The sequence below is a fragment of the Embiotoca jacksoni genome, unplaced genomic scaffold (genome assembly GCF_022577435.1).
Source record: "Embiotoca jacksoni isolate LCO1_2020_lvr unplaced genomic scaffold, fEmbJac1.0.p SCAF_23, whole genome shotgun sequence".
Taxonomy (NCBI): domain Eukaryota; kingdom Metazoa; phylum Chordata; class Actinopteri; family Embiotocidae; genus Embiotoca; species Embiotoca jacksoni.
In genome coordinates this window covers 3,409,426-3,433,653 of record NW_027185374.1, presented here as the reverse complement: position 1 = coordinate 3,433,653, position 24,228 = coordinate 3,409,426, and the positions used below count along the sequence as shown (strand labels likewise).

The 24,228-nt window shown below is 39.6% G+C and overlaps 2 protein-coding genes across 5 annotated transcripts; one reads left to right on the top strand and one right to left on the bottom strand.

Annotated features, from left to right (window-relative positions):
- Nucleotides 1-195: 195 nt before the first annotated feature.
- On the bottom strand, nucleotides 196-16,250 carry snx9b (sorting nexin 9b). 4 transcript variants are annotated; one of them, XM_069158272.1, is made up of 20 exons: nucleotides 15,624-16,250; nucleotides 13,868-13,954; nucleotides 12,139-12,213; nucleotides 10,947-11,078; nucleotides 10,263-10,340; nucleotides 9,000-9,162; nucleotides 7,641-7,676; nucleotides 6,336-6,471; nucleotides 5,855-5,939; nucleotides 5,441-5,566; nucleotides 5,111-5,228; nucleotides 4,877-5,007; nucleotides 4,565-4,668; nucleotides 4,331-4,434; nucleotides 4,095-4,172; nucleotides 3,664-3,740; nucleotides 2,601-2,690; nucleotides 1,993-2,107; nucleotides 1,804-1,895; nucleotides 196-1,653 (listed from the first exon to the last, which is right to left on the bottom strand). In XM_069158272.1, the coding sequence occupies exons 1-20, from the start codon at nucleotides 15,633-15,635 to the stop codon at nucleotides 1,606-1,608; spliced, it is 1,887 nt and encodes a 628-aa protein (XP_069014373.1). In that variant the 5' UTR covers nucleotides 15,636-16,250; the 3' UTR covers nucleotides 196-1,605. The 4 variants fall into 4 exon arrangements, with proteins under 4 accessions (XP_069014373.1, XP_069014375.1, XP_069014374.1 ...); XM_069158274.1 differs by lacking the exon at nucleotides 10,263-10,340 and having other exon boundaries at nucleotides 15,624-16,244; XM_069158273.1 differs by lacking the exon at nucleotides 7,641-7,676 and having other exon boundaries at nucleotides 15,624-16,243.
- A 1,279-nt stretch (nucleotides 16,251-17,529) lies between these two features.
- On the top strand, nucleotides 17,530-24,090 carry moxd1l (monooxygenase, DBH-like 1, like). The gene is made up of 13 exons (XM_069158764.1): nucleotides 17,530-17,799; nucleotides 17,957-18,103; nucleotides 19,231-19,383; nucleotides 19,527-19,610; nucleotides 20,302-20,457; nucleotides 20,603-20,705; nucleotides 20,975-21,147; nucleotides 21,262-21,350; nucleotides 21,590-21,686; nucleotides 21,816-21,875; nucleotides 22,381-22,502; nucleotides 22,623-22,713; nucleotides 23,413-24,090. The coding sequence occupies exons 1-13, from the start codon at nucleotides 17,530-17,532 to the stop codon at nucleotides 23,596-23,598; spliced, it is 1,731 nt and encodes a 576-aa protein (XP_069014865.1). The 3' UTR covers nucleotides 23,599-24,090.
- The last annotated feature ends 138 nt before the right edge of the window (nucleotides 24,091-24,228 follow it).

Sequence of the window (24,228 nt, the reverse complement as noted above, 5' to 3'; positions counted from 1 at the left end):
CTTTACACAAGCTGCCGGCTCATTCTCATTCCTGTCCACGTCTACGCAGGAATCTGCTGCAGTGAATGAAGCGCTTCAGTGTGAGCAAATCAGAGTGCGTAGTGTGTTGTACACTCTGAACCATATAGAGAACAAAATGAGGTTTCTTTTCAAACACACACAGACACACATAGTCACTCACAAATGCAAATGAAATCCCAATGAATACAAATCATTGTTTAATAAATCAAACGGAATTTTTGCGCCTCTTTGAAATTACATCATATTGCAAATACTTCTATACATAAAATAGTATCTCAATAACAAGAAGCACCTGATGGGTCCAATAGAATATATATATTTATATGTCTATATTTTTAAATGTGTCAAATGATATGAAAACAGAGTGAACAAGATTAGAGATCGATTGGAAACTGTGTGGTGAAAAGCAAAAAAGAAAAACTTCATACATGACAATCCATAGCTCCGTCCCAAACTCTTCTAGTACAAATTCGCTCAGTTAATGTCGCTGTCACACCTTTATATCAAACACAATTATCTGATCATACAACTGGGAGAGAGGAAACTACTTTGCAGGGAATTACTTTTTGCTTAAAGGTATGCTAAAAAAAAAGAAAAGGAAAAAGAACTCTCCGACTTGAGTGTTGTTGATTCCACATTTTGCCTCCTGAAATGTAAACTGCAATGTCACAGTAGATCAGCTTGGGGGGGCTAAATTAACTATTTCTGTTTTTCTCAGGGGTAGGCCAGGAAGAAGGTGGAGCTTCCTGTTGGCTTTTGAGGAAGTGCAGGATGAAAAGGGGGTTAAGCACTGCCAGCAGTGGACATGCAGAGGGACACACACTGACTGTGTCAACTCTTACATGACTTAGAGTCTTAAAGGAATGCGCCTCCGCTTCTACGACTAACAATGGTGGGGAAGTCTTGAACAGTTTAAAGACGCCCAAAAAAATTCAAATAAACCTGATATTGGTTGAGAAATAGAGTAAAGCTTGAAAATACTGTGGAAGCTACATTTAGAAATCAACTCCCTGTTTGTCCACAGTGACAGAGTGGAGAATGGCTTTGGTTTTTGGTGTTAGAGCGTCACTACATCACTGTGCAGACAACAGTTTTGCCACATTTATAAATCCTTTTCTTTACCATTTCTGACATGGAAATAAGATTGAGAAAGTATTGCTTTGAAATAGTTGGACCTACTGGTTGCGCCCAAAGATGTACAAAAATTATAACACATTCGAGAAATGCTGGGATTTAACTCTTGCAGTAAAGCGATTCATGGCCACTGTAACTTAGAAGTTTACTTCCTGTGTTACAAGCTGTGGACCTTGGACATAGGAAAGGTTGTATGTAAATGGTGTTGTCGTATTCTGTCCATAAAAAAAAACACGAGTGTGAAAGCCTTTTCAGAGTGTTTATGAACACTAACTGTTCATAAACTTCTGAGAGTAGCAGACAAAAGTAACACCACAAGCTAGGACTGTCTGCACGGGATGAGGTAAGGGTGAGAGAAATAGAGAAGTCAACATTTCAATTAAAGGGAGGGAAAAGTATAGGATATAACTAGTTTAACTCTTCTTGTCTTGTAGTGCGAGACTTTTTCTTTCACATTGTAGTGAACTGACTGTGCGCTTGCTTCAGCTTTGCAGCAATCTGGGGGTTCAGAAGAGGAAAAGCTATCATGAATACAAAAGCAGAGAGTGGTCATGTGAAGCACTAATCAACTGCTTTTCAGGCAATGAAAAGGACAAACTGCTAACCGACTCAAATTTACAGACAAACGGTCAATAAAAATGCCTTTACCGTCTCGTAAAACTTCACTTGTTCCTCCAGGTACAACTGCATGACCCTGTTGTAGTCATAGATGCGGTTGCTATGGAAGTGGTTCATCTCAGCTGTGCCACAAAAAGAAAGGGGAAATTGCAAAAATCAGATAACATGGCATGACAAAGTGCACCGCTTCAGTATGTCGGGGCTGAGACAGTGTGGTACCTTGTAATGTGTAAGACATTGTGCTGACGCGTTTAGCCATGGTGACTTTGTCCTGAGGGGTAATTTTGCTGGTGGCCACCAGCTTGTCACCCTCCTTCACCTTTTCTATGGCCGCCTGTAAGAATTCAAAATGAAGTAAATAACAACACGGGTGCCTTTGATGGAAGCATACGGCTGCCAAGCCACAAAAACAAAAACAGATCAGTGTCATGCTATTAAGTGAAATGTTAATTCTTATAAAAAGAAGATTTTTTTTTTTGTGTGTGTGTGTGTGTGTCTTAACGAGGTATTTTTACGTTATAAATGACAAAAATGTATGACATTTTTTCAATAAACTCAGTCATGGATGTACACTGCGACACAACCAGCTGTTGGAGGCATTCAACCAGGCAGTAATTCTAGCTGTGAAATGTTATTTAAAAATACTCCACGCTCACATTGTTATTAAGCAGAATGTTTAAAATACTCCCCAAACTTTTGCCTGTTATCACTCTTTTTTTGGCTCGTCAGTAGGATTGACAACCCCCTGGCATCCCGTTATATTTGTTTTCTAATAAGCATTGATGCTAGCCTGTTTTCTATTTTCTGTGGCATGGAAGTTGATGTACCTTATGGACTCCAATGGTGTCCGGAAAGCATCCAAGAAGACCCTTGTACTCATTGTTGGTCTCCATGAGGAAGTGGAGATCTTTCCTGGGCTGATAACAAAGCAAACAAACACGAAAATATAAATGTAAAGGGGGAAAAGGTGAAACTCCCAAGCAAGAACAGGAAATGATGCAAGAGCCCGATAAGAGAGAATTCAGGGAAACTAACTTTAAGTCACTGGAGTTTAAGTTGAACAAACATCACTAAACTGTTTCTAACAAGACCATGAATTCAGATGAACATCCAGTGGGTAGAGGCACTGGACAGAAAGGTGTTAAAGGAATAAAAAAGAAAGAAAGAAAGAAGCAGAATCAGCTAAATAATTGGCTAAATTATCTGTTTGCATTGTGCAGAAAATTCGGCACCTACATTCTTCCCTTATCCTTGCACACAAAAGGGAACACTGTAAGCAGCCTATGTGGACAACGCCACAGATAATACGAACTGTTTCAGCATTTTCTACAGGAGCACTGACAGAAGTTGTCTGGAGCAGCATGAGCTTACCAGATGAATCCTCCCTCTGGAAGCTGCTGGGATATCAAAAAAGCCAAGAACTGACTTCATTACAATGCACACTTATCGGGCTACACAGAAAAAGCCACATTCAAATAGTAGGTCAAAGAAGGCTTATGAAGCACCAGAAATAAGTTACCCCCAGAATCCTTCCTTTACAGATACAGACTTCACGAGCAGGACGCCGAGTTAAAGAGGTCAATAAAACAGCACAACTGGGACGTAAAACACTGGCTGTCACCGTCAGCAGGAAATGTTCAACAGATATGGTGAGATGCTGTGAATTGAAGCCGTGAACACAAAACAATGCCGCTGATAGAAGGGCCTAAAATAAGCTTCAAGACCTTTGAGCCGCCAGAGGTCTTAAAAATCGGATCCACAGGTTTCAAGTTCTGAGCACTTATGTTTATGAAGAAAAACAAGTGCAGTTTATCCAGCGTAAGAGCAACTGGAAGAAAACTGAATTGCAATAATATTACAGTATTTTACCACAGCAGTGAAAGAGCCTACCTGCTCTGCAACCATCTGGGCTATTTCTTCATACGTCTTCCCTGCTGCTGTCATGGCGTCAGTCAGAGTCGGCTCACCTACGACAGGAAAGGAGTTAAAAGAGTATCCGTGTAATATTTTGTTTCAAAATAGATTTCCACAGAATGAGTGAGTGCACACCAAACTGCATCTCCAAACATTATGATTAGGTAGGTAGGTAGGTAGGTAGGTAGGTATATACTTTATTAATCCCAGAGGGGAAATTTTTTCGCCACAGCAGCATACATACAGAAGCAATAATAGAAACAATAGAATAAAATAATAATATAATAGAAAAGCAATAAAATTAAATAAAATTAAAAAAAAAAAATGAGTACATATTATTTACAGCTGGAACCAAAGACAGTAGTGAAAAGTGAAAACTGGCAAGTGCCTCCACCTGGGATTCATACCTTGGTATCCACTGCTGGTGAAGACAGAGGAAAGGTTTTGGAAGGCTTTGCCGATTCTCTGGTACTCTTTTGGCAAAGCTGTGGAAGGGAGGCGATGAACACAGACAAAACAAGTGTGAACTTTTCCAAGTTGACAAAATACTCAGCACAATGACTCTTTAATATAAACTGTAATTATAATACAAAGTAAAGGAGGGGTCTGTGTAGTGGTAAAACGCAGTGCAGTGTGAACATACGGCCTGTACATCTCTTCCAGTGTTCGTTTCCCACTGTGAGGATTTCCTTCACGCCGTCGTCCATAGCTTTGGTAAACCTGCTGAACTGCTCGCATTTCTGTTCCCTGTGCACGAGAAACACATGCACCCAACATCACTGTGCAATTAGGAGAAATTAACACACGCAGTACCGCACAGCGTTGATGCTGCTTTTTGAGTCGTGATTTTCTATTTGCAGAGCTCGATTTAACTCACACTTCCACAGGATCCAGGTCTGCAGCTTCAGGCTCTATCGTGGAGAAGATCATCACGCCAACGGTCTCGTCCTTCTCCGCTTTTCTCTTCCCCATCTTCCAGTCCTGCACCAATCAATCGCTCATTTAATTAAACAAACCTCAACTGTTCGTAATAACAGAACATCTTCCTTCTGGTCCAAAACAGCTGTGGATGGTTACATCCAATCTTTCACAAAAGCTTGATTTCAATAATAAAAGTAGGCAGTTTTAACCTTTCAGCTGCACAGCGTTAAAGTAAACATAAAACTCAAGAAGAGAAACGAGGGTATACCTTCTCATCCTTGTAAGTGAGGAACAGCTGAAAAACGTCACTGTTGGAAACAACAGGGTGCCTGCACATTCTGGTCATCCAACCCTGCAACCGCTCCATACGCATCTTAATGAACTCTTCCTCAAAACGGCCTTTATTAGAGGGGCGAGCACAGGGGAAAAAACATTAGTCTTTAATTTATGCCTAAAACTTGTCTTCATGCATTTATCGGTGACGCGAGAGTCAGGAACTTACCCGTCACCTGCTTGTCTGGTAACGAAGGGATGGGGATGGCTGACCCAAATTTGTCCAGTAGCCTCTCGTACAACCAATCAAAGTGCTTGTATCTGTGATTGACTGGTCGGTTTGTGGTCTGCAAACCAAAAACATGGAGTTACAGACATGGTAGGTGATGTGTACTGGGGACAAACACTTCATCGTTGCTTTGAAAACTTCAGGCAAAAGAGAAGCAAGAGATGAATTTTAAGACAGCCTTCTTCAATTATTTTGTGTTGGCCAGTGTCTAAAATCCAGCTTAATAAATCCAGTTGATTTGACAGTCTGAAAACACTACTGGGTACTTACATTGGGTGTGATTTGGTACTCGATGTAGCTCTTGAGGCCGTACAGCTTTGAGCCCTTCTTGGGATCAGCTACAACACAGTCTAGCTGGACTTCAGGGTAAGACCACACAGGACCAACTTCTCCCGTCTAAGCATGGAAAACAAAGGTTGAGAATCCCGTTACTCTGTAATTTAAATAACACAAACGTAAAATCAAGCATGCAAAACGTGAGTGCTATCACACTACTGAATATACAGTAGAATGTATAACATCTATAACGGCAATAATCTGCCTGAAATCATTCTGTTCATTGCTTTCAAAAATGAGAACTGCTGTGTAAAGATATTAAAATGTACCACTACCACTGATAAAACCCATAAAAACATCTTTTGATATGTTGGATGTAATTTCCACACGTATTTAGAGATAACCTACATAAATTGACAGCTTTTCCTTGCCCTTGGCAAGCTGCTTGCAGAGGAGGTAGAGCTCTGGACCAGACTTGGAGAAGCCAGGAAACCTGCTCAAAGAGAGTGGACAAAGTTTCTTCAATAGTCTCTTTCACTCTTCCACAAAGTCTGAAAAGCTTGACAGAATTAGGATCATTATCATTCAAATAGGCAATTCTATGTATTAGTGGCATTGAACTCTGAAAGGCTGAACACACTTTGGCTGAAGTGCATTCTTCAATGCCAACTCAGAGCAGCTTAACGTGAGTATTAACTATATATAGTTTTAAGATGCAGTGATGATGATCTCGTGTGGAAGTTTCCTTGCAGTAATTGATAGTTTTATAATTCTGATGAGCTACGCTGCTTGTCAACAATTTAACCATCAACACTGTTCCTCTACTGCTTTATTCCATAAAAAAACAGATTTCAAAGCCACATATATTTCTGACTTATTGAACTCTTACTTATTAAGTGAGATTTTCATTGAAGCATGAGCTCCGCCTCTTTGTATCGCTCCGCTTTCTCCGGATTCTGATTCGGCGTAACCCCCAGTGGACTTCACGTCATCCCATTCATCATCCCACTCATCATCCTCGGCCCCTGAGGTCAGATTGATGCGAAAATTGTCGTTAGCTTTATATCACGGGCACAAAAAAAAGACATTCTGTGCAGCTATTCAATGAGTTTAACTATCTACTGTGTGTAAAGATGTTTCCCTTAGCCTTACTCTGTGCTTCTTTTAAATATAAGATAAGAAAGGGATTTATCTGGAGTTAACTGATACATTCGCACAAGCTTGAGGGCATGCAGCATTCATCTATATCAAATATAAAAAACGATGCAAAACTGTACATTGTTGGCCTGCATTAAAGATGTATTTTAATCAAATTTATAGCCTCGCATGAAATCAGTAGGTTCCAAAAATTGCTGCCTCTCTTGTCACAGAGTTACATTGGTTCTTGGGTGCACTTTCTTTCTGCCAAACATCAGGTTTCATATAAAAATAAGAGTGCATGCGTCCTTTTAAGTCCATGCCATCAAAGTGTATGTAAAGCTAAGAGAAATCGGTAGCCAACAACTGTTTCTCACTGGGAACCAATTCACTCCGAGATGTTACTTAAACAGATATGAATTGTGCATCATTATCTCAAAAGCTGTGCACTTCAGTTCAAAAGAGCCTTAAAAGTATACTGCCACAGAGTATAGGCTGTAAAAAAAAAAAGACTGAGCATGATTTAGAGTCCGCTAGACAGACCTTAAAATCTGAAACGGGCCTCGAGCAATTAGAAAAAATATTCCCACAGACACATATATATATATGTGGATTGCAGGATTAGTGCCCTACAGAGCTATTCATGCACCATAAAGATTGTCCAAGGACTGAGTGTAAAATAAACAAAAACAGAATCCTCCCAATCTGTTACAAAAGCATAAAAAAACCAGCTTAAAACACCCTAAACTTAATTATTTAGTGCATGCTTTCCAACATGTGCAGGGCAAACTTACTGTGACACAAAAAGGGGTCACCTTCCTCTTAAACAGCAGTTACATAGTGCACTTTCTCACATGACAACATAGTTTATGCAGGGTTAATACCAACCTTCACACGCACGCGCACCCACACACGTGCACGCACCCACACACACGCTTTAAGAAAAGTAAGTCAAGTCTTCACACTCGGAGGTAAAATGTTTCACTCATTATATGCATTCATTGCCAATCCACACACAAAAATGAGCAAAGCTTCCATCAGGCAAGAAATGGGATACCTGTGTAATCAATAAGGTAAGGATATGGGTAGATGTCTTTGACAGGAGAGAAAGAAAAGGAAAGTCTGTTAAACTCTGCCATTTATTTCCTGTGTTTGCTTCTGACAAAAGCGAATGGAGAATTTTAAAAACAGGTCATGTAATTTGTCCTTCTGAGTCATGAGTGAGGCTAACTTTTCCACAGCCTGGCAAAAAAAAAAAAAAAAAAGTCATGACCAGATTGTCCAGTCCACATGCTGGAGTGTCTCTGCACGAGTGAGACAAACCACATCTGGAAGTTAAAGTCGCTCAAAATCTGTGAAGACCTGAGTTACATAGTATTTACAGATAATAAATACCTGGAAGTGTAGAGTACAGGAATGACTGTGTGTTGTATTGCATTTCAGCTAATATTGGTTTAAACTGAAGGACAGGAAACAGTATTCTCTCCTAAATATATATAATATATATTCTCTTCTATTGTTCTACAATGTAAACCCATAAGGTACTGAAAGGAAGTATGTATGTCTTACATTCTAGGACTGCTTAACCTATATTCTACTGCTGGTGAACATAAACTGTTGGAAAGATGAAAGGAAACAAGAAAATATTTCATATTAAGCAGAATTCGAAATCCCCACATACACTTTTAACTCATCTTCTGTCTCATAGCCATCATGGTGGCTTTCTCAAACAGTCAGAATGTCTTTTTCCACTCAAACCGAGATGTTTTATCACGTCAGTAGAACTGGATTGTGGTTAAAAAAAAAAAAAAAAAAAAAAAAAAAAACTCAAACATTTATACAGTATGCTTACTGATACTTGAATGATGTGGGATGCAGCAGCCTGCACCATGATGACCCAAAACAAACATCCCAACAGAAATCAGACAGGCAGACTCAGTCACAAGCAACAAAGTCTAAATGTGTTGCGGTGTATTGTTCCACTGTGGAGTATGATTGTTTCATGAATGAAGCTGACACCTCCACAGGGCTCAGCAGTAAGTCTTGGGTTTTCAGTCTTATCCCCCACAACTAAGAGTTTAAAACGGAAACAGTGAGCTTAAAGTGTTTCACAAGATATTTCAATGACTCTAAGAGCCAAAAACAACATGTGACCTACCCACTGTGGCTGCCACATTAAGACATCCTAAAATACACTTATAATCTGTTATATCTGTGTTTTTACATTTCCTGGATTCAGAAATCTGAGAGTTGGACTTGCTTTTTAAATGTTTACCTGCACACAAATAAAATACCTTTAAAAGAAGCAGAAGCACTTAGGAATGACGTATATGCAGCACTGTATTACCCACAGTCAGATATATCATGTTTCTAATATTAGGTCAACCATGTTTGCTGACTAGAAAGCTGCTCTTACCTGGGCCTTGATAGGCCTGAGGGTGGCCCTGTGCTGCTGACCCCCAGGGCTCAGCAGCGCTCTTCCCAGTCTGAGTACCCTCCGGATTGGACGCCCAGTTGGTGTTGGAACCCCCCGAGGGGTCTGCGTTCCACACCGACCAGGGATCATTACCGTTGCTAGCCTGGATGAGACGGAGAGAGAAATTGTGAGGGATGATGGTAATGACGGGTCCAAAATGGAGAGGGAGAGGACGGCGGGAACACAGAGCGGAGTCCGGTCTAGTTTGGAGTCTGTTCAATGACAAGCTTGACAGCAGTTCTTAAAACAACATGCTTCTCCAAACACGAGACGCAGACATTCTGACGGGGAAGCTGACGAGAGATAAATGAACTTAAATGTGTAGTTTGTAAATGCTGCTTTACAGATGGGGTAACTGGAAATATCAAACCCCAAAATACTGCAGATCTGAAAAAAGGTACATGCTTACACACAAATACAACCCTTTAAATGTATACACTATTTATTTTACAGCATGCTTGCAAGGCAGGCATACACGCCACTGTAGAAACTTGCTGGTACAGGCATGCAAAAAAGTGTGTGTGTGTGTGTGTGTGTGTGTGTGTGTGTGTGTGTGTGTGTGTGTGTGTGTGTGCCTTTTTCAAGCCAAAAATAGCTTAATGATAACTAAACCCTGAGCTGCTAATCACAGAATTAGTGCAGTCATCAAATACACTAAGTAATGCACATTCACAAAGAAGACGGTCGTCTCAAAGCATAACGCTGCAAAGCAAACAAATAAACACATTAATAAAGTGAGAGACACTCCAACAGCATCTTTTTTCTTTAATTTAGCAGGATCTTTACTGCAAATTAAATACAAAAGTATGATTATTCATATTTATGACACTCTGATCATCATCTATAATGAATGCATGTGTTCTGGTCTAATGATTTGTCAGTGTGATTCGTCAATTATACGTAGAATATGAAGATCATCGACTCTGATCCTTTAAGCTTTTCACTCTGGTGCTGATTCATATAATTTAAATAAGAGGTGTGGGAGTTGATTGGCGTGATGCATACACATCTCTATGTCTGCGCCATAGTGCAAAGTGAATGGAGGTGATGAGAGCATGCTTTCTGCAGGCAATGGGAGTAGGAGGGGGGAATTTGCCAAAGCTGGCCAATCAGAGAGGAGGATGGTTTTGGACAGGCAATGGGTGAGGGTAGAAGGCCTTTGGGTTCATGTGGCCACGCCCACCACCCTCAAGTGGCGATTACCTCATCGGGGGACGATAGGTAGGGGGAAACTGGGGTGTCGGGGGTGTCCGGCTGGGGACTCAAGCCCCCAGCATCCACCTTGAGGGGAAAAGAAGGTGACATCATCACAGAGCACCAGCAGTGAGGGCACACACGGAGCAGGGAATGGGTTAGGGTGATGCTGATGTGGGTGTTTTCTGCGTGCAAGTGGGTGGGTGAGAGTGAGCATGAGGGACGATGGCTGACACATTTCCTGCCTTGGCTCAACCACTCGCTGTGCCTGAGATTTTCTACTGATCCAGCACCACGCTCATTTCTGTGGAACTTCCTGTCTGCTAAGTAGAGAAGATTACCCTGAACTTATTTTCCTCTCTGCTCTGTTTTACTTGAAACCTGAGTCACACATAAATGACACGACCACGGTGAATGTCTCCCGCAGCAGCTGTTCTCACTTCTGCATCTCCGGGGCTCACACAAGCTTCACAAGTGTCAGTAAAACTCAGTCAACGCTCACTTCTGCTTTTTACTTTTCCTTCAACATCCCCCTATCGCTCATATTTATGAGTGGGAAAATGGAAGCACAGCAGGTGCACTGCACATAGCGCTACTGTATATATTTAGACTTACTGCTCGAGCCAGGTTCTGGGCTTGTGAAGTGAGAGAGGTCAAGGCTGTACCTACACCTCCACTTGCTGAGTGCATTACCTGGTTTTGTGCAGGTGTTGATGCAGGGGCATATGCATCGAAGAAGGACAGGTCTGCAGATGCAACGTTCCCTACATTTGGAGTAGGTGCTGTGGTTCCTGCTCCTTGGACCGAAGGCAATTGCTTACCAAGCTACAAATGAAAGGATTTTAGACAAAGGGAGAGACAGAAAACAGTCCCATTAGGTGATGAAATCCAGATATTCCAGTGTGATTTATTGATTTTCAAAGCTACATTCTAATGTGTAATGTGACCGTGTCTCCTACGGCATTCCCTGGCTTTACGTAAAGGGTTTTAAGTTTCTCAATTTATCCAAAATGTGCCTGCAGCAGCTGGTGATATGATACACATATGCTTCACCGCTCATCAATATTAAAATACCAGACCTAATCCTATTTTTGCAGTTCAATTTTATCTTTACCAGTAGAGTGTGCTGAAATAGAAAGTAGCTGCTTGAGACCTGATGTTTCTGACATTACATAAGCAACAAGTGCAATTGTCATCAGTGAGGGTTTTTTTTATGATTTGGATGGACAATCACAACAGTCTGGGGGCAGCTGGGGAGGTAACTTCAGGTCAGACAAACACACATCCACATGAGCTTGTTTGCAAAGTTGAGCACACAGCTCATAAATCTCTCTTGTAAACGGAGCCACAGCATTGTTAGATGTTGTAGTACTTGTTTAGAGTGAGGCTAAACTGTTAACATCACAGACTTTCCTCTTAAATCAAACTCTTCCTCTGTCTTTGTGAATGTCTTTCGAGTGAATCATATCCCCATGATAAAACTCAGTTACTGGATCGAGCTGGACACACACACACACACACACACACACACACACACACACACACACACACACACACGCACACACACGCACACAAAGACCGTAATCAGCAAAACCCTGAAGGAGGCACATCCTGTTGTGATTTAACTTTCAGGCAACAGACAGCACCACATCATTATGCAGACATACCCTAACTGATTAAAGCACTGAGAATTTGAAATGTCTTTTTTTTTTTTTGTGCTCTGACATGGATAGTACATACTGTACACCCTGACCCCAAAACATAAAAACACATGGCTGAGTTGCTTAGTCTTCTGGTGGTAAACTCGCATACTGCGTGGGGTGTGAAATGTCTGCCGAAATCCTCAACATACACTTTGTGTTACCAAAGACACTGACTAACTTACCTCAATGTAGTCTTCAGGCACCAGTCCAACATCCCCTCTGGAGTTCTGTGCTTCAATCCAGCCGCCTCCAATATGCTGAAACAAAGTGAGACGCATATCAGAATGACCCGGACCTGCCGGACCAGCAGGAAGCAGGTGTCTGCATCACATGCGTGACTGGGAAAAATGACATTAGAAGAACATTTCAGAGTGTGTTGCAGCGTTTCGTATACAGAGACTCCAACTTTGGTAAATGTTACATTAGAACACCTCACTTCCCGGTTTTCCAAAAATATTTGGGCCATACCGTTGCTGCGGTAACCCAATCTGTGTGTGTGCAGCCGCCTCGTTAGTGTCTGCTGCGAGCCCGCCTGTGAGGCGTTTAGAGAACATCTGTAAATTGTAGATCCTGAAAACAGCTGGGTTTACACTCGTCCCCGCTAAACTGCACGACTTTCTGCAAAGACATCAGCAACGTGCAGCACCACCCACCATCACAAGTAAATACTCAAACTGTGGGAAACACTGAACTTTGACGTGCACCACAATAACTTCATTACTATAAAACCCACATTTACATACAGCTGGTGATTAAATCAGATTATTCCACTTCTTTTTGGACAATTTGTGAATAATGCCCTATATGTTTTGCAGCATCAGGACAGATAGCAAGAGGAGTGAATCTGTAGTGAGAGCACAAACCCTGTTCTGTTACTGAGCACACAAGTCCATTAGTCATCTGAAAACCCAACAGATAACTCATTTGATGCAGGGACACACTGCGACAAACAATAATGTTTTCTTTGATCCCGTTGCTCTGCTGCCACACCAACATTTAGAAATGCTGTATGGAGTAGAAGACAGGCACATATGTATTTATATATCATGATCAAAATCAAGAAAACCAGGCTTCCCATTTACATATAATTAAAAAGCTGAGGGCCGTAAAGCAATAATCAGAATACTCAAGTAACCATAGACACACTGAATGCTCTCAGGACAAATTCTGTCCTCTTGCCCGTTTATTTCGCAAATAAATAAAAAATATATTTAGTTTTCCTGATACAGTAGACCTAAGACCGCCTTTGATTAGAAAGCATGTAGGTCAGCACACACAGTCAGTGACCTTTGAACTCTTGTCAACTGGCAGTAATGACATCATGTTTGCGCCGTCTTTTTTTTGCCCTGTTGTCCTTCCTTCCTTTGTACATATTTGTGACGCACAGCGTTTAAAGACAACATAAAGTCATGTGATTTCAGCCTTACTATGACTGATAGTTCTCAATGACAAACAGATTCATCAACATTTAGTTACAGACTACAATACATGATGTCATTAAAGCTATCGAACTCTTACATTTGAGGGAAAAATAACACCAGCATTTACAAAATGAAGATTCTGAAAAATAAAATGAATGATAAAGTAAAGCCACAAACACTACCCGAAATAAATGACCTTTTCAGTTTCCTCTTCCACAATAATTACAGTAGGGCCACATTAAGTCTTAATTATTACATACTGCAATTAGAAATGTCCATGTTGTACACAAAACCAAAAAGATCATAGGCACAACAAACTGAACATAAAACCCTTGAATGAAAAGCTATCAAACACTAAAAGAAATGAAATAATGATCTAACCTGAAAGCAGAGAGTTTAGATTTACACAGTTCTTTTGCATCAGATTGTGTGGGCACCAAATGCACACTGATGCAAAATGAAGGGAAAGTAGAGTGGTCATATGATTTACCTGATTGGTGATAGTGATCGTCTCGCCTTCTCTCACTGTCAGCTCATTGTTTCCTGCCTCAGCAGTGAAGTCATATAAAACCTGTGCCTTAAGAGAGTCAAGAAAGAACACACAAGGCTTACTGTATGATAAAAAAAAACATGGTTTTACATATGCGCATGGTCACAGATAAACACGTGTAGCAGCACACCTAAAAGCAGTCTAACTAGTGTGAGGAGCTACAAAAGCAGTGAAACAGGCCAAACTAGTTCTTCTGAGCATCGTATGCTGGCGCTTAAGTAAATTCCTGTCAACCAAAACAAGGGCAGAACCATCACGTTACCCGGTTCAGTTTAACACAGAAAGCCACACGTCTTCTTACACTGACCCACATCTACGAATCTGTCCTTGCCCCGGGGCCCCGGAGGAGCACACCAACACATATTCATTCAACAGCAAGAGGTGGTGGTGCAAGGAAAACTACTCAAGCATGTTGTGAGTTTTTAAAAACACTATCAAAGCCACAGTGTGTGACTGACTAACTTGTTCATTAACCAGCGAGATGAGATGGAATGAAAGGCTGTTTGCTCCTCCCTGAACAGAGATCTATTTTACTGTTGGCCTGCCACCTACCAGGAAGCCAATTGATGTTTTCAAACAGAAAATACATAACAGAAGGAGAATGTTCCTGCCAACAGCCTCGGCTCTGCTGGCACAACTATCACTCCTATGGATCCTCTAGATCTAACTTGTTAGATGGCCTGACTTTGTGATTTGAATTGATGTTTTCCTGTAATTAAAATACAATAAATTATTAAAGTTCCTAAAGTGTCTGTAAATACTGGTTTCCAATTAAAATGTATGAAATTTTACAATACATTCTCATCTTCTGAGCCAAAACTCTCCACTTTAGTACCACCAACATAGTTATTTAGTTTTTAGTAGGCTTCTATCTATATTCTGTAGGTTTTTGCTGAGGGATTTGTTCACATATCAATCATAGCCTGATGTAGGACCACACAACATTTTATTCATAAAAAAAACTGGCGACATGGCTGTTTACAGTTTGTGGCTGATTTATGGATTGATATAAATAAATTACCACACGTGTCTAAGTGCCTCTAAGTGTAAAATAAATCAATAAAGTTAAACACAAGACTTTTTAACCTGACTATATGCAATGTTCAGATTTATGTTCTGGAAATCCTACAAATTAGCGCATATTTAATTACATAATGCGCTAATTCGCATTTAATAGCATATCATTTAAAAAAATAAAAATAAAAAAAGTTGTCGTAATAAAGGCTAACTAATTAAGCGGGGAAGTTTAGTTGGATGTTTTAACACACACACACACACACACACACACACACACACACACACCAAAGACTACATTTCCCATAATTCCATTGAGGTAGAAATGACCCGCACTGGGAAGGTAGTAAAATGTCACAAGACACTTTCTTAATGAGACACATTTTCCACGTACAGTAAGAACAGTGGTTTCACATCTGACGCATAAACATGTGCTGTAGACGACAACCCCACGTTGCTAAAGTAGTCTTATAACAAAAAATGATTTGGGCTTGTTTGTGCGTCGCTGGCGGAGTGAAATGTTCACTGTACAACTAATGCGAAACACTGGAACTCTGCCTGTGCCTGTAGTTCTCCATAGCCCTCATTATTCGTAGAAAACAACAGTCAGGAGAAACTGCAGGAGGCAATACAGCCGGAATAACGTCAAAAATAAAACCTAAAAAAAAGTTGCCAGACTTACCTTTACTGCCATTGTCGAAGCATTGATCAATCATTACAAAAACAGGCCCTGTGGTTCTCGGGATTTCCAATTCTCAGCTGGACATTTCCCTCCCGCTGCTCTTCAACCAAAGAAAACACGGTAGTTCCTGCCGGTGGGAAGCCGCCGCAACACGCACATAAACATTAATACATGACGAAAAACTCGCTTTAAAAGTTCAAAAACGCGGAAAACGACGGTGCAAACGGGACGAGATGGACACGACTGCCGAGTTTGAACCGCATAGGGAGCTGCTGACAGCACCGAGGAGGGAGTGACCTGCAATACGGAAAGAAACCGGAAAGGTAGTTTAAGGTCCGATATGGCCCTCTGAAGATCTTACTACTTGAAATTATAAATCCTCTCAGGAACAAAACAAAACAAAAAAACATAAGCAATATGCCTAACAAATCTAGGGTATAGCAAAAATAAATGAATACAAATTGTTTAACAAATGAACAGTACAGGCCTATATTGAAAACAGAAAACAGAAAAGTTATTATTGTTATCATTAATAAAAAAAAATAATGTAGTCGTTGTTCCAAAAATATAAAAAAAACATTTCAAGATTATGTTTAGCAATTCATTTTGTTTATAGCAGACCAGTGGTTAGGGTTTCCGATGAGTTTTTCTAATACCATTGCAGCTACTGTCTGTTTACTGACCATGCACGGTGTTGCTGTCAGCTGAATGGGTACAGCAGCTCAAAGGGAGTGACCCTAAACTAATCTATTATGCTGAAGTCGCCTTCTGCTGGGCTCAATATGCCATTACATTATTAGCCAATACCCACATTGGAGGCCTCTGTGGTCTGGATCTTATACGAAAACTCGGTTGGCATTTTATTTGGTATTCCGAGTACAACTAATACAGTCTAATACAACAGTCTAATATTTTGTCCTGTCTATTTATACTGTTAATGATTGGCTAAATAACAGAAACTCCTCTCTATACAGTTCAACAGCACCACAAACTACACCCTCTAAGATGGACATTGAATCAACATCTTTCTCAGACAAAAACTGAACATTGCAATCTTAATTAAAGTAGAATTCATTACAGGACTGTGACATTAGACTGCACGAGTTTTAGCTGGTGTTTTATAAATTGTTAACTGGGTTCACTCATCTACTGTCACGCTACTTGTACTGTACAGCAGTTTGGTTGTTAGTTGTTGTGTAAAAACTAAATAATGACAAAGATATTAATACAAGAATTCGATGCTGATAACTAAAACATCAACAGTGACTTGGAGAGTTTGGCATCTGAATACAACTCTGAGAAAGAACACGTTATTCACATCCCTACATGATGAAATTGTCTTAGCTCAAATCAAGCGTTTGATATATGAGAAGGTGACAAAAGGTGGGAGGGAATAAGCACCTGAATCCAGCAGCAGTCTGTCAGTGGAAAAGAAAGAAAACCTGTGGCTATCAATGGGAAGCTGACTGGGAAGACAGTTTACTGTAAACCTTTAGCTGAATTCTCCAGCACACCAGATTACAGTTTATTAAGAGGCACCGAAAGATGGTATTAATGTGTAATTATATGAAAAGACTCTGGCAGCACAGAGTATGAGGCTGGAGATTTGCACTGCTCTGACATCACACATGAACTGGCAGATTTAACACGGTGTGTAAGATTTGAAGAAATCCCAGAATTTGAAACTGAAGTGAAAGTTAACACAAAAACCAGAGTGTGACTGAAAACACAGAAAAGTGCTGTGTTTTTCCTACAAGGGCAAATGTTAAATGACTGAGCACTTTTTTGCCTGTATCACTTGAGCTCATTTAGAAGTGCAGGTGTGTCTTGGGAGCGGTGGGAGGGCGTTTGGCAACTCCACAGACGCTGAGCTCAGTTTGAAGATTTCCAACCTCACAGGGACATCATGTGTCCTCTGCTTCTTTTCCTCTCCCTGTTTCTGTCCTGGACAAAACAGACATTGGCAACGGACCCTTCCATGCCCTTCATGGAGTACCTGGACCAGGACCGTCTCGTCTGCCTGAAGTGGGGCTACGATAATCTCCAAGGACACATTACATTCCAACTGGTAGTCAACTCGACAGGCTGGGTGAGCTTCGGTTTAAGTCCAAACGGAGGCATGAAGGGGTCAGACATCGTCATAGGGGGACTTGGACCCGATGGAATATACTTCACAGTAAGATGAGCTTGTAACCTCACGCGTGGTAGTTTTATTTTTCCTCCATTCTTAGATGATATGGCAAGCAAAATGTACTGAGTTGAGTTTTTCCATGTTCAACAGCAACCATATCAGGCTTTCTGATGTTTGAAAGTTTTGTCTCTTTGCCCATTAGGATCGTCATGCCACAGGGAATTCTATGCCTATTGTGGATGAGCAGCAGAACTACACTCTCCTCTCTGGGAATGAAAATGAAGGGCAAACCACAATTACTTTTCAGAGGTCCATTCAAACGTGTGATGACAAAGACTTCCATATCACTGTGAGACACTTTGTTTGCTATTCTCTCTTTACCACGTTCTGCATGTACTGCATTAGAAGCAAAACTGATCTGCATCCTGATGTGCATTTGTATAACATCATTATAATTTTAAGTAAAATATTGGTGAAAACAGCAGGAGTTACGGTTGTTGCAAAAGCATTCTACGTACATTATTAGGCTCTTGAATCCATTACACAACAATAATGCCCTTGCACTGCTGTTTTGTATGTTGTTTTATTCTAATTCATTGCACTGTTGTTTAGGTTTAGGTTTTGTTTAGTTTAGTTTATTTATTATTATTTATCTTATTTTATTGTATAGAATGTGCATTTTTTAATGCTGCTGTAACATAAGAATTTCCCTCTGAGGGATTAATGGCGTATCTATCTATCTATCTTTATCTATCTTAAAGTTGTTTTGTCCTGTAAAGTTTTACTGCGAAATCCTTACACTGAAAAACTGTTGTTTGGTGAGAAATAAGGTGAAAATTTCCATCTGAAACATGTCCAGCTTGTTGATGTTAGGCTGGGTGAAATTTCATACACATTGGCATTATTGTAAAACGAACAGGACAAAACCAAATATTTCGTCTTTGAGGTCTTAAGAGCCTAGACTTTGTTGTTTTATCCCATGGACATGAATTATAGGCTCTGTCACCTAGTCATTATTGTTGTGACTCATTGTTTTGCAGAGCTATAGCTTTTTCATTGTTGAATTAAGTTTTTGTGTAATGCTCAAGTTTCCTACTTATCAACATACAAAATCGGTAATACAAGTTCTTTTGTGAAGCTCACCTGAGGGTTTGTTTACAGCGCCTTTGACTAGGTGCTTTTAAGATATGAAGACAATGGCAACAACATAAAGAGTCCCAACGATTTTGTTTTCCATTGAAAACCTAACATTTTATACAGTTTGAAAACCTTGGGTATAGTTAACTAAAAAGTCAGAATAGTAATCTTCTCTGTTTCTCTGAATTTTTGAAAAATAACTTGTTTTGCTGGGTAAACAAAGACACCCCCCCCCCCCTCCCACACACACACACGCAAACCTGATATAGGTATCTCATGTTGTTGCTTTTGTTGTGGTTGTATCATATGTCTTGATCTCAGTTGCCATCTATCTTGTAGGCACAACCCATTAAATTGATCTACGCCTATGGAACAACAGATGAGATCTCTTACCACGGAGCCCGCAGAGGCACCAAGGAAGTTAACCTGCTAAACTATATGCCAAAGACCAACTCAGCCAACGCCAAATATCTTCTTGCCAAAGTGGACAATGTAAGAACAAATGTATACAGCTATGACAGTGACAGGCTATAAACAGTTGGATGATTGAATGGAAATGTTACGAAACCACTCAAATAGTTGTCCAGACTAAAGACAAAATGAGGTTTGCTTACGATTATGTTTAACATTTGCAGATCACTGTCCCTCCTGTCTCCACCTACTATCACTGCAAGATCATGAAGTTTCCAAAGTTAAATACAAAACATCACATATATCAGGTAATCCCCTTTGCTTTATATTACTGTCATCTCTCTTCACACACCTTGAACAAGTTGAGACCTGAACAACACACACACACACACACACACACACACACACACACACACACACACACACACACACACACACACACACACACACACACACACACACACACACACACACATTATTCCACAAACCTCAGCCACAGAGTATTGCTGCTAATTGTGTCCATCCCTTTATGACAACAATGTGTCCATCTTCTAATTGTTGCTTTCAGCAGGATAACACGTAATGTCACACAGATCACATATCACATATCAACGCAGACTGGTGTATTAAACATGGCAATGAGTTCCTTAGTCACCAGATTCCAATCCAATCAATCCAGTTTGGGACGTGGTGAGGTGGGAGGTTTGCCCTTCCCACTGCTAGTTTGTCCTTCCCACTGCTAAAGGTTTTTCCTCCTTAAAGGGAAGTTTTTTGATGGAATTTGATTGAAATTGAAATTGAAATTGGAATTGAAATTGGAATTGAATTGAATTGAATTGAATTGAATTGAATTGAATTGAATTGGTAACTTTGGAGGAATGGAATGATTACAAAACTATGCCCAGAACCTAAAAAGTGAACATAAACATGAACAATGAGCATTTATTTCTGCTTTCATTTTTCTTTTTTCTGTAATAAATCTCTTCTTCTTTACCTCAGATTGAACCGGTGATTGAGAACTATGACGTCGTTCATCACATGTTATTGTACCACTGCCCACCCTTTGTGACAGAACCATATGACAAGCAATGCTACATGGGAGATGTAGGAGATGCCTGCTTTGGAGTAGCGGCTTCATGGGGAGTTGGAGGAGGGGTGAGAAAGATAATTAAATTGTCCATATTCTAGTTTTAGTCCACCTTTGAATTCATAGATTCATTTTGTTGTGTGTCTTTTGTGTATATCAGTGTCAGTGGTGTGCTTGTGCAAGTTGATCCACAGTTTATCTCTGAAACCTCAGGTGTATGAGCTCCCAGAAAATGTGGGTATTCCTGTTGGAGGTGAAGTCAATGATGTATTCTATAGGCTAGAGATCCATTACAACAACCCACACAATAAAACAGGTAAATATTACACATATACACTGCACACACACACACACACGCACGCACACGCACACACGCACGCACGCACGCACGCACGCACACACACACACACACACACACACACACACACACACACACACACACACACACACACACACACACACACACCTTAGAACTATTACATAGCCCAAAGTTTACAGTTCCACAAAATAAAAAAAATGATTGCTATGTGCTTTAAACCATTTGTCAGATTTGACGAGTTTTCTTATAATTGTCTCTCTGTATAGACATTACAGACAGCTCAGGACTACGACTGTACTACACAGCCCAACTCCGGCAGCATGACATGGGCATTCTGACCACTGGTTTGATATCATTGTCCAAGTTGAAGCTTGACATCCCTCCAAAGGCCCCTCAATTCCACATCTACGGCATTTGTAACACTACTCACTTTTCTGAGGTATGCAGCTCTCTGATATGGCTTCCAAATGGCAGAAATGTTTAGCAGAGACATGTTAAAGAATGAAGGTTTTTTTTTGTTGTTGTTGTTGTTGTCTCCACTTTCCATCCTTAGCTTGTGAATCCTGTGCCTGACCTTCAAGTGTTTGCTGTGCTCTTGCACACTCACTTGGCTGGAAGGAAAGTCAGAGTTGGTCACTTCAGGTAAGAAAGACAAGTTGAGAATTTGCTTTGCACCAGTCAATCAATGTCTAAGGTAGAGAATTTAATATCAAAATGAAACCCCAAAACAGATTTTGTAAATACAAATAAACACAAATTTGGTGATGATAAATGAGTAAATGCTGAATTTGGTGTAGGTGGGTTTTAGGGAATAAATTATTCCTTTTGATTCCTGATACTTAATAATGGCATTCTTGTTTAATGTACTGTGATTTCTGTAGAAATGGAAAGCAAGAAGGTTTCTTGGGTTTGGATGAAAATTACAACTTTGAGATGCAACAGACTGTCAATTTGGGAAACGTTAGGACAATCCAGCAGGTAAGCTTTAATTGCATCCAGGCCAATTCATTCATTCATTCATGAAAGCAAGAAATGTTTTAAATGTTTTAATGAAATATTTGTTGTTTGGGCTTTTATGATGCCACATTATTTGTTGTCCTGCTACAGGGTGATGAAATCACAGTGGAGTGCACCTACAATACATCCAATCGTAATGAAATCACTAAGGTGGGTCGATACTGTACGAACTCATGTCTTTACGCATTTAATGTGTATGGAATGAAATCTGTGCTGTGAGAGTAAAATCAGAAAAAGAAATACAGGCAACTTAAAACCTTTAATGTTCACTTTGGTAAAACAAATAAGAAGTTAAATAGTTTATGTATTAATCCAGGAATATTGATATAACACTTAGTAGTCAGATGTGAGTACTGTAATGACTTTTAAACTTGTATTGCTTCAAAAGTTGCAAATTTTAACAAAACATTTACTGTATATAAAGAGGACAACACTTGTCTCATTTAATGCAGCTTAATTGAATGCTGCTCAAATGATATTGTGTTTCTTCTTTTACATAATATCACAGCCTCATTTTTAGACACACATAATTCTACAGTATTTGAAGCACCATAACATCATAGACCCTGTGTTTAATCCAATTGCATAATTAAAGAGAAATATCCGATTTTGTCTCACATCTTTAATGCCCGCCATGCTTCGTGTTTCCTTTCAGTTTGGATTAGGGACCACTGATGAGATGTGCCTGGCCTTTATTTTCTACTACCCTGCAATAAAGATCAAGTCATGCATCAGCCACCCGAATACCACATATCTGTCCAACAACAGAAATGACAAGTGAGTCACGATGCAATTCTTCGGTTTACCTTACGGGTTACATACACAATATATATTTCTGACATGCTGATGTACGTTGATACGTTCTTTTGAATTAGCTCTATATTGAATTTCTGACAGAACACCTGGGGACACTTCAGACCCTGATAAAATTGCGGAGTATGAGACTGTGTTAAAGACCCTCCCACAAGTTCAGGTGATCTCCAGCGATGTAAGTATCAGTCTGAATTTTTCAAAAGTTATTTTGGTTTCTATCCAGTCTCATCTAACCTTTGGTTCTTGTTTTTAAAAGGCATTTATAGATGATAAAATTTGCAATTTTCTTCCCAGCTTTACACATCCAGTGGTTCAGCTATTAAACCTAAAAAAATAACCTCAAAATAAAAGCAATGATGATCCATTTGTCAACTAGTACTATTATATATTTTTTGCAATTTTTTTCTTTTATAACACTAATCTCAGACTCACTCTTGTGATTTAAAATTACATTAAAATTGGTCAGATGCTGATCATTGGTTACTTAAATCCTCTCATTGCTTCCTTCCCTTTCTTCTCTTTTTTCCCTTTGAATTTATAAAAAAATTTTTTTTTTACTATTTATGTAACTACTATTTTTATGTTACTTTTGGTAATTTAACTATTCGCCAGTCATCTACTTATAACACACACAATTTTACTTCTGCTGCTCTGCATGTGTTCACGACACATATTATTTTGTCTATTATGCAGTAATGATAATTTCATATATTTTTGATCTTGGGCACAACATCAGAGTCCTTATTCATCTAAATCAACAGTATGTGGTATTTAAGCAGGAGTCACTGACAACAATACAGATGTTTCAGTGTTTGTTTACTGCTGAATCACAAAAAGAGATATTTTAGCATGATAACATTCTTTCTTTTCACAGATGAAGTTCTCAGTTCACCCGGATGGCGTTATCAGGAAGATGATCGAGACGCCCACTGTTGCTTGTCAGAATCTTTCATATTCAGTCAGTGGTCCGAATGGCAATGCATCAAGCAAACTCTGCACTTCTTGGATTGTGAACACAGCAGGAATCATAGTTTTGCTAATCTGGATTGCAATAATGTGATATGGTTGTATGAGCAACAGATCCAATCAAACGATCCAATAAAATAACTCACAATAGATGAAGTTTTTATTGTATCCTATTGGGCATATTCAACTTTTTTCAATTCAAGACATTTTATAGACTATTGTTTCTTTCTGTTAATCACAGATGGGAGTCATATTATTCATGAACTGGTTATCATGTATTGCTGTCTTACTTACTAACACTTTTTGAACAGATCTGATTTACATCTGATACTTTTACTCACTATACTTGGAAAATCAAAGATGTTAATGAAAACATTAAGAATTATTCACAGAGTAAACAATAAGCCATTAGTGAGCCAACAAGCACAATCACCCAACTCTATACTTCATGATTTACTTTTTATGTAGTCTGTGCATATCAATGATTATACTATAAGGCACTAACACATATGCACTAATCTTTCTGTGTACATTTATGATGTTAATTACATTGTTATGAAATCATCACTTCCTTAATAAAAAATGATATATATCCCAAAACGAATAATCAAACTGGTGTTATCCTTTTATGTGCAGTCTGTGGTGTTTATCACAGTCTAAAGTGGGATGCAAGTTACGTCAGTTGCATGTAGTTCCACTGTTTGTCCTGAGGGAGGCGCTGTAA

Bases quoted from the DNA above. Each gene is read 5' to 3' on its own strand.
- snx9b (XM_069158272.1), bottom strand. The intron at 11,079-12,138 runs GTAAGTTAGTCA...TTTCATTTGTAG, and splicing joins TGCCTGAAGACTACATTGAG to CTTGGTAAGCAATTGCCTTC. The intron at 3,741-4,094 runs GTATGAATCCCA...TTCCTGTCGTAG, and splicing joins CACCAGCAGTGGATACCAAG to GTGAGCCGACTCTGACTGAC.
- moxd1l (XM_069158764.1), top strand. From the start codon at position 17,530: ATGTGTCCTCTGCTTCTTTTCCTCTCCCTGTTTCTGTCCTGGACAAAA. The intron at 20,458-20,602 runs GTGAGAAAGATA...CTGAAACCTCAG, and splicing joins CATGGGGAGTTGGAGGAGGG to GTGTATGAGCTCCCAGAAAA. The intron at 22,714-23,412 runs GTAAGTATCAGT...TTCTTTTCACAG, and splicing joins TTCAGGTGATCTCCAGCGAT to ATGAAGTTCTCAGTTCACCC.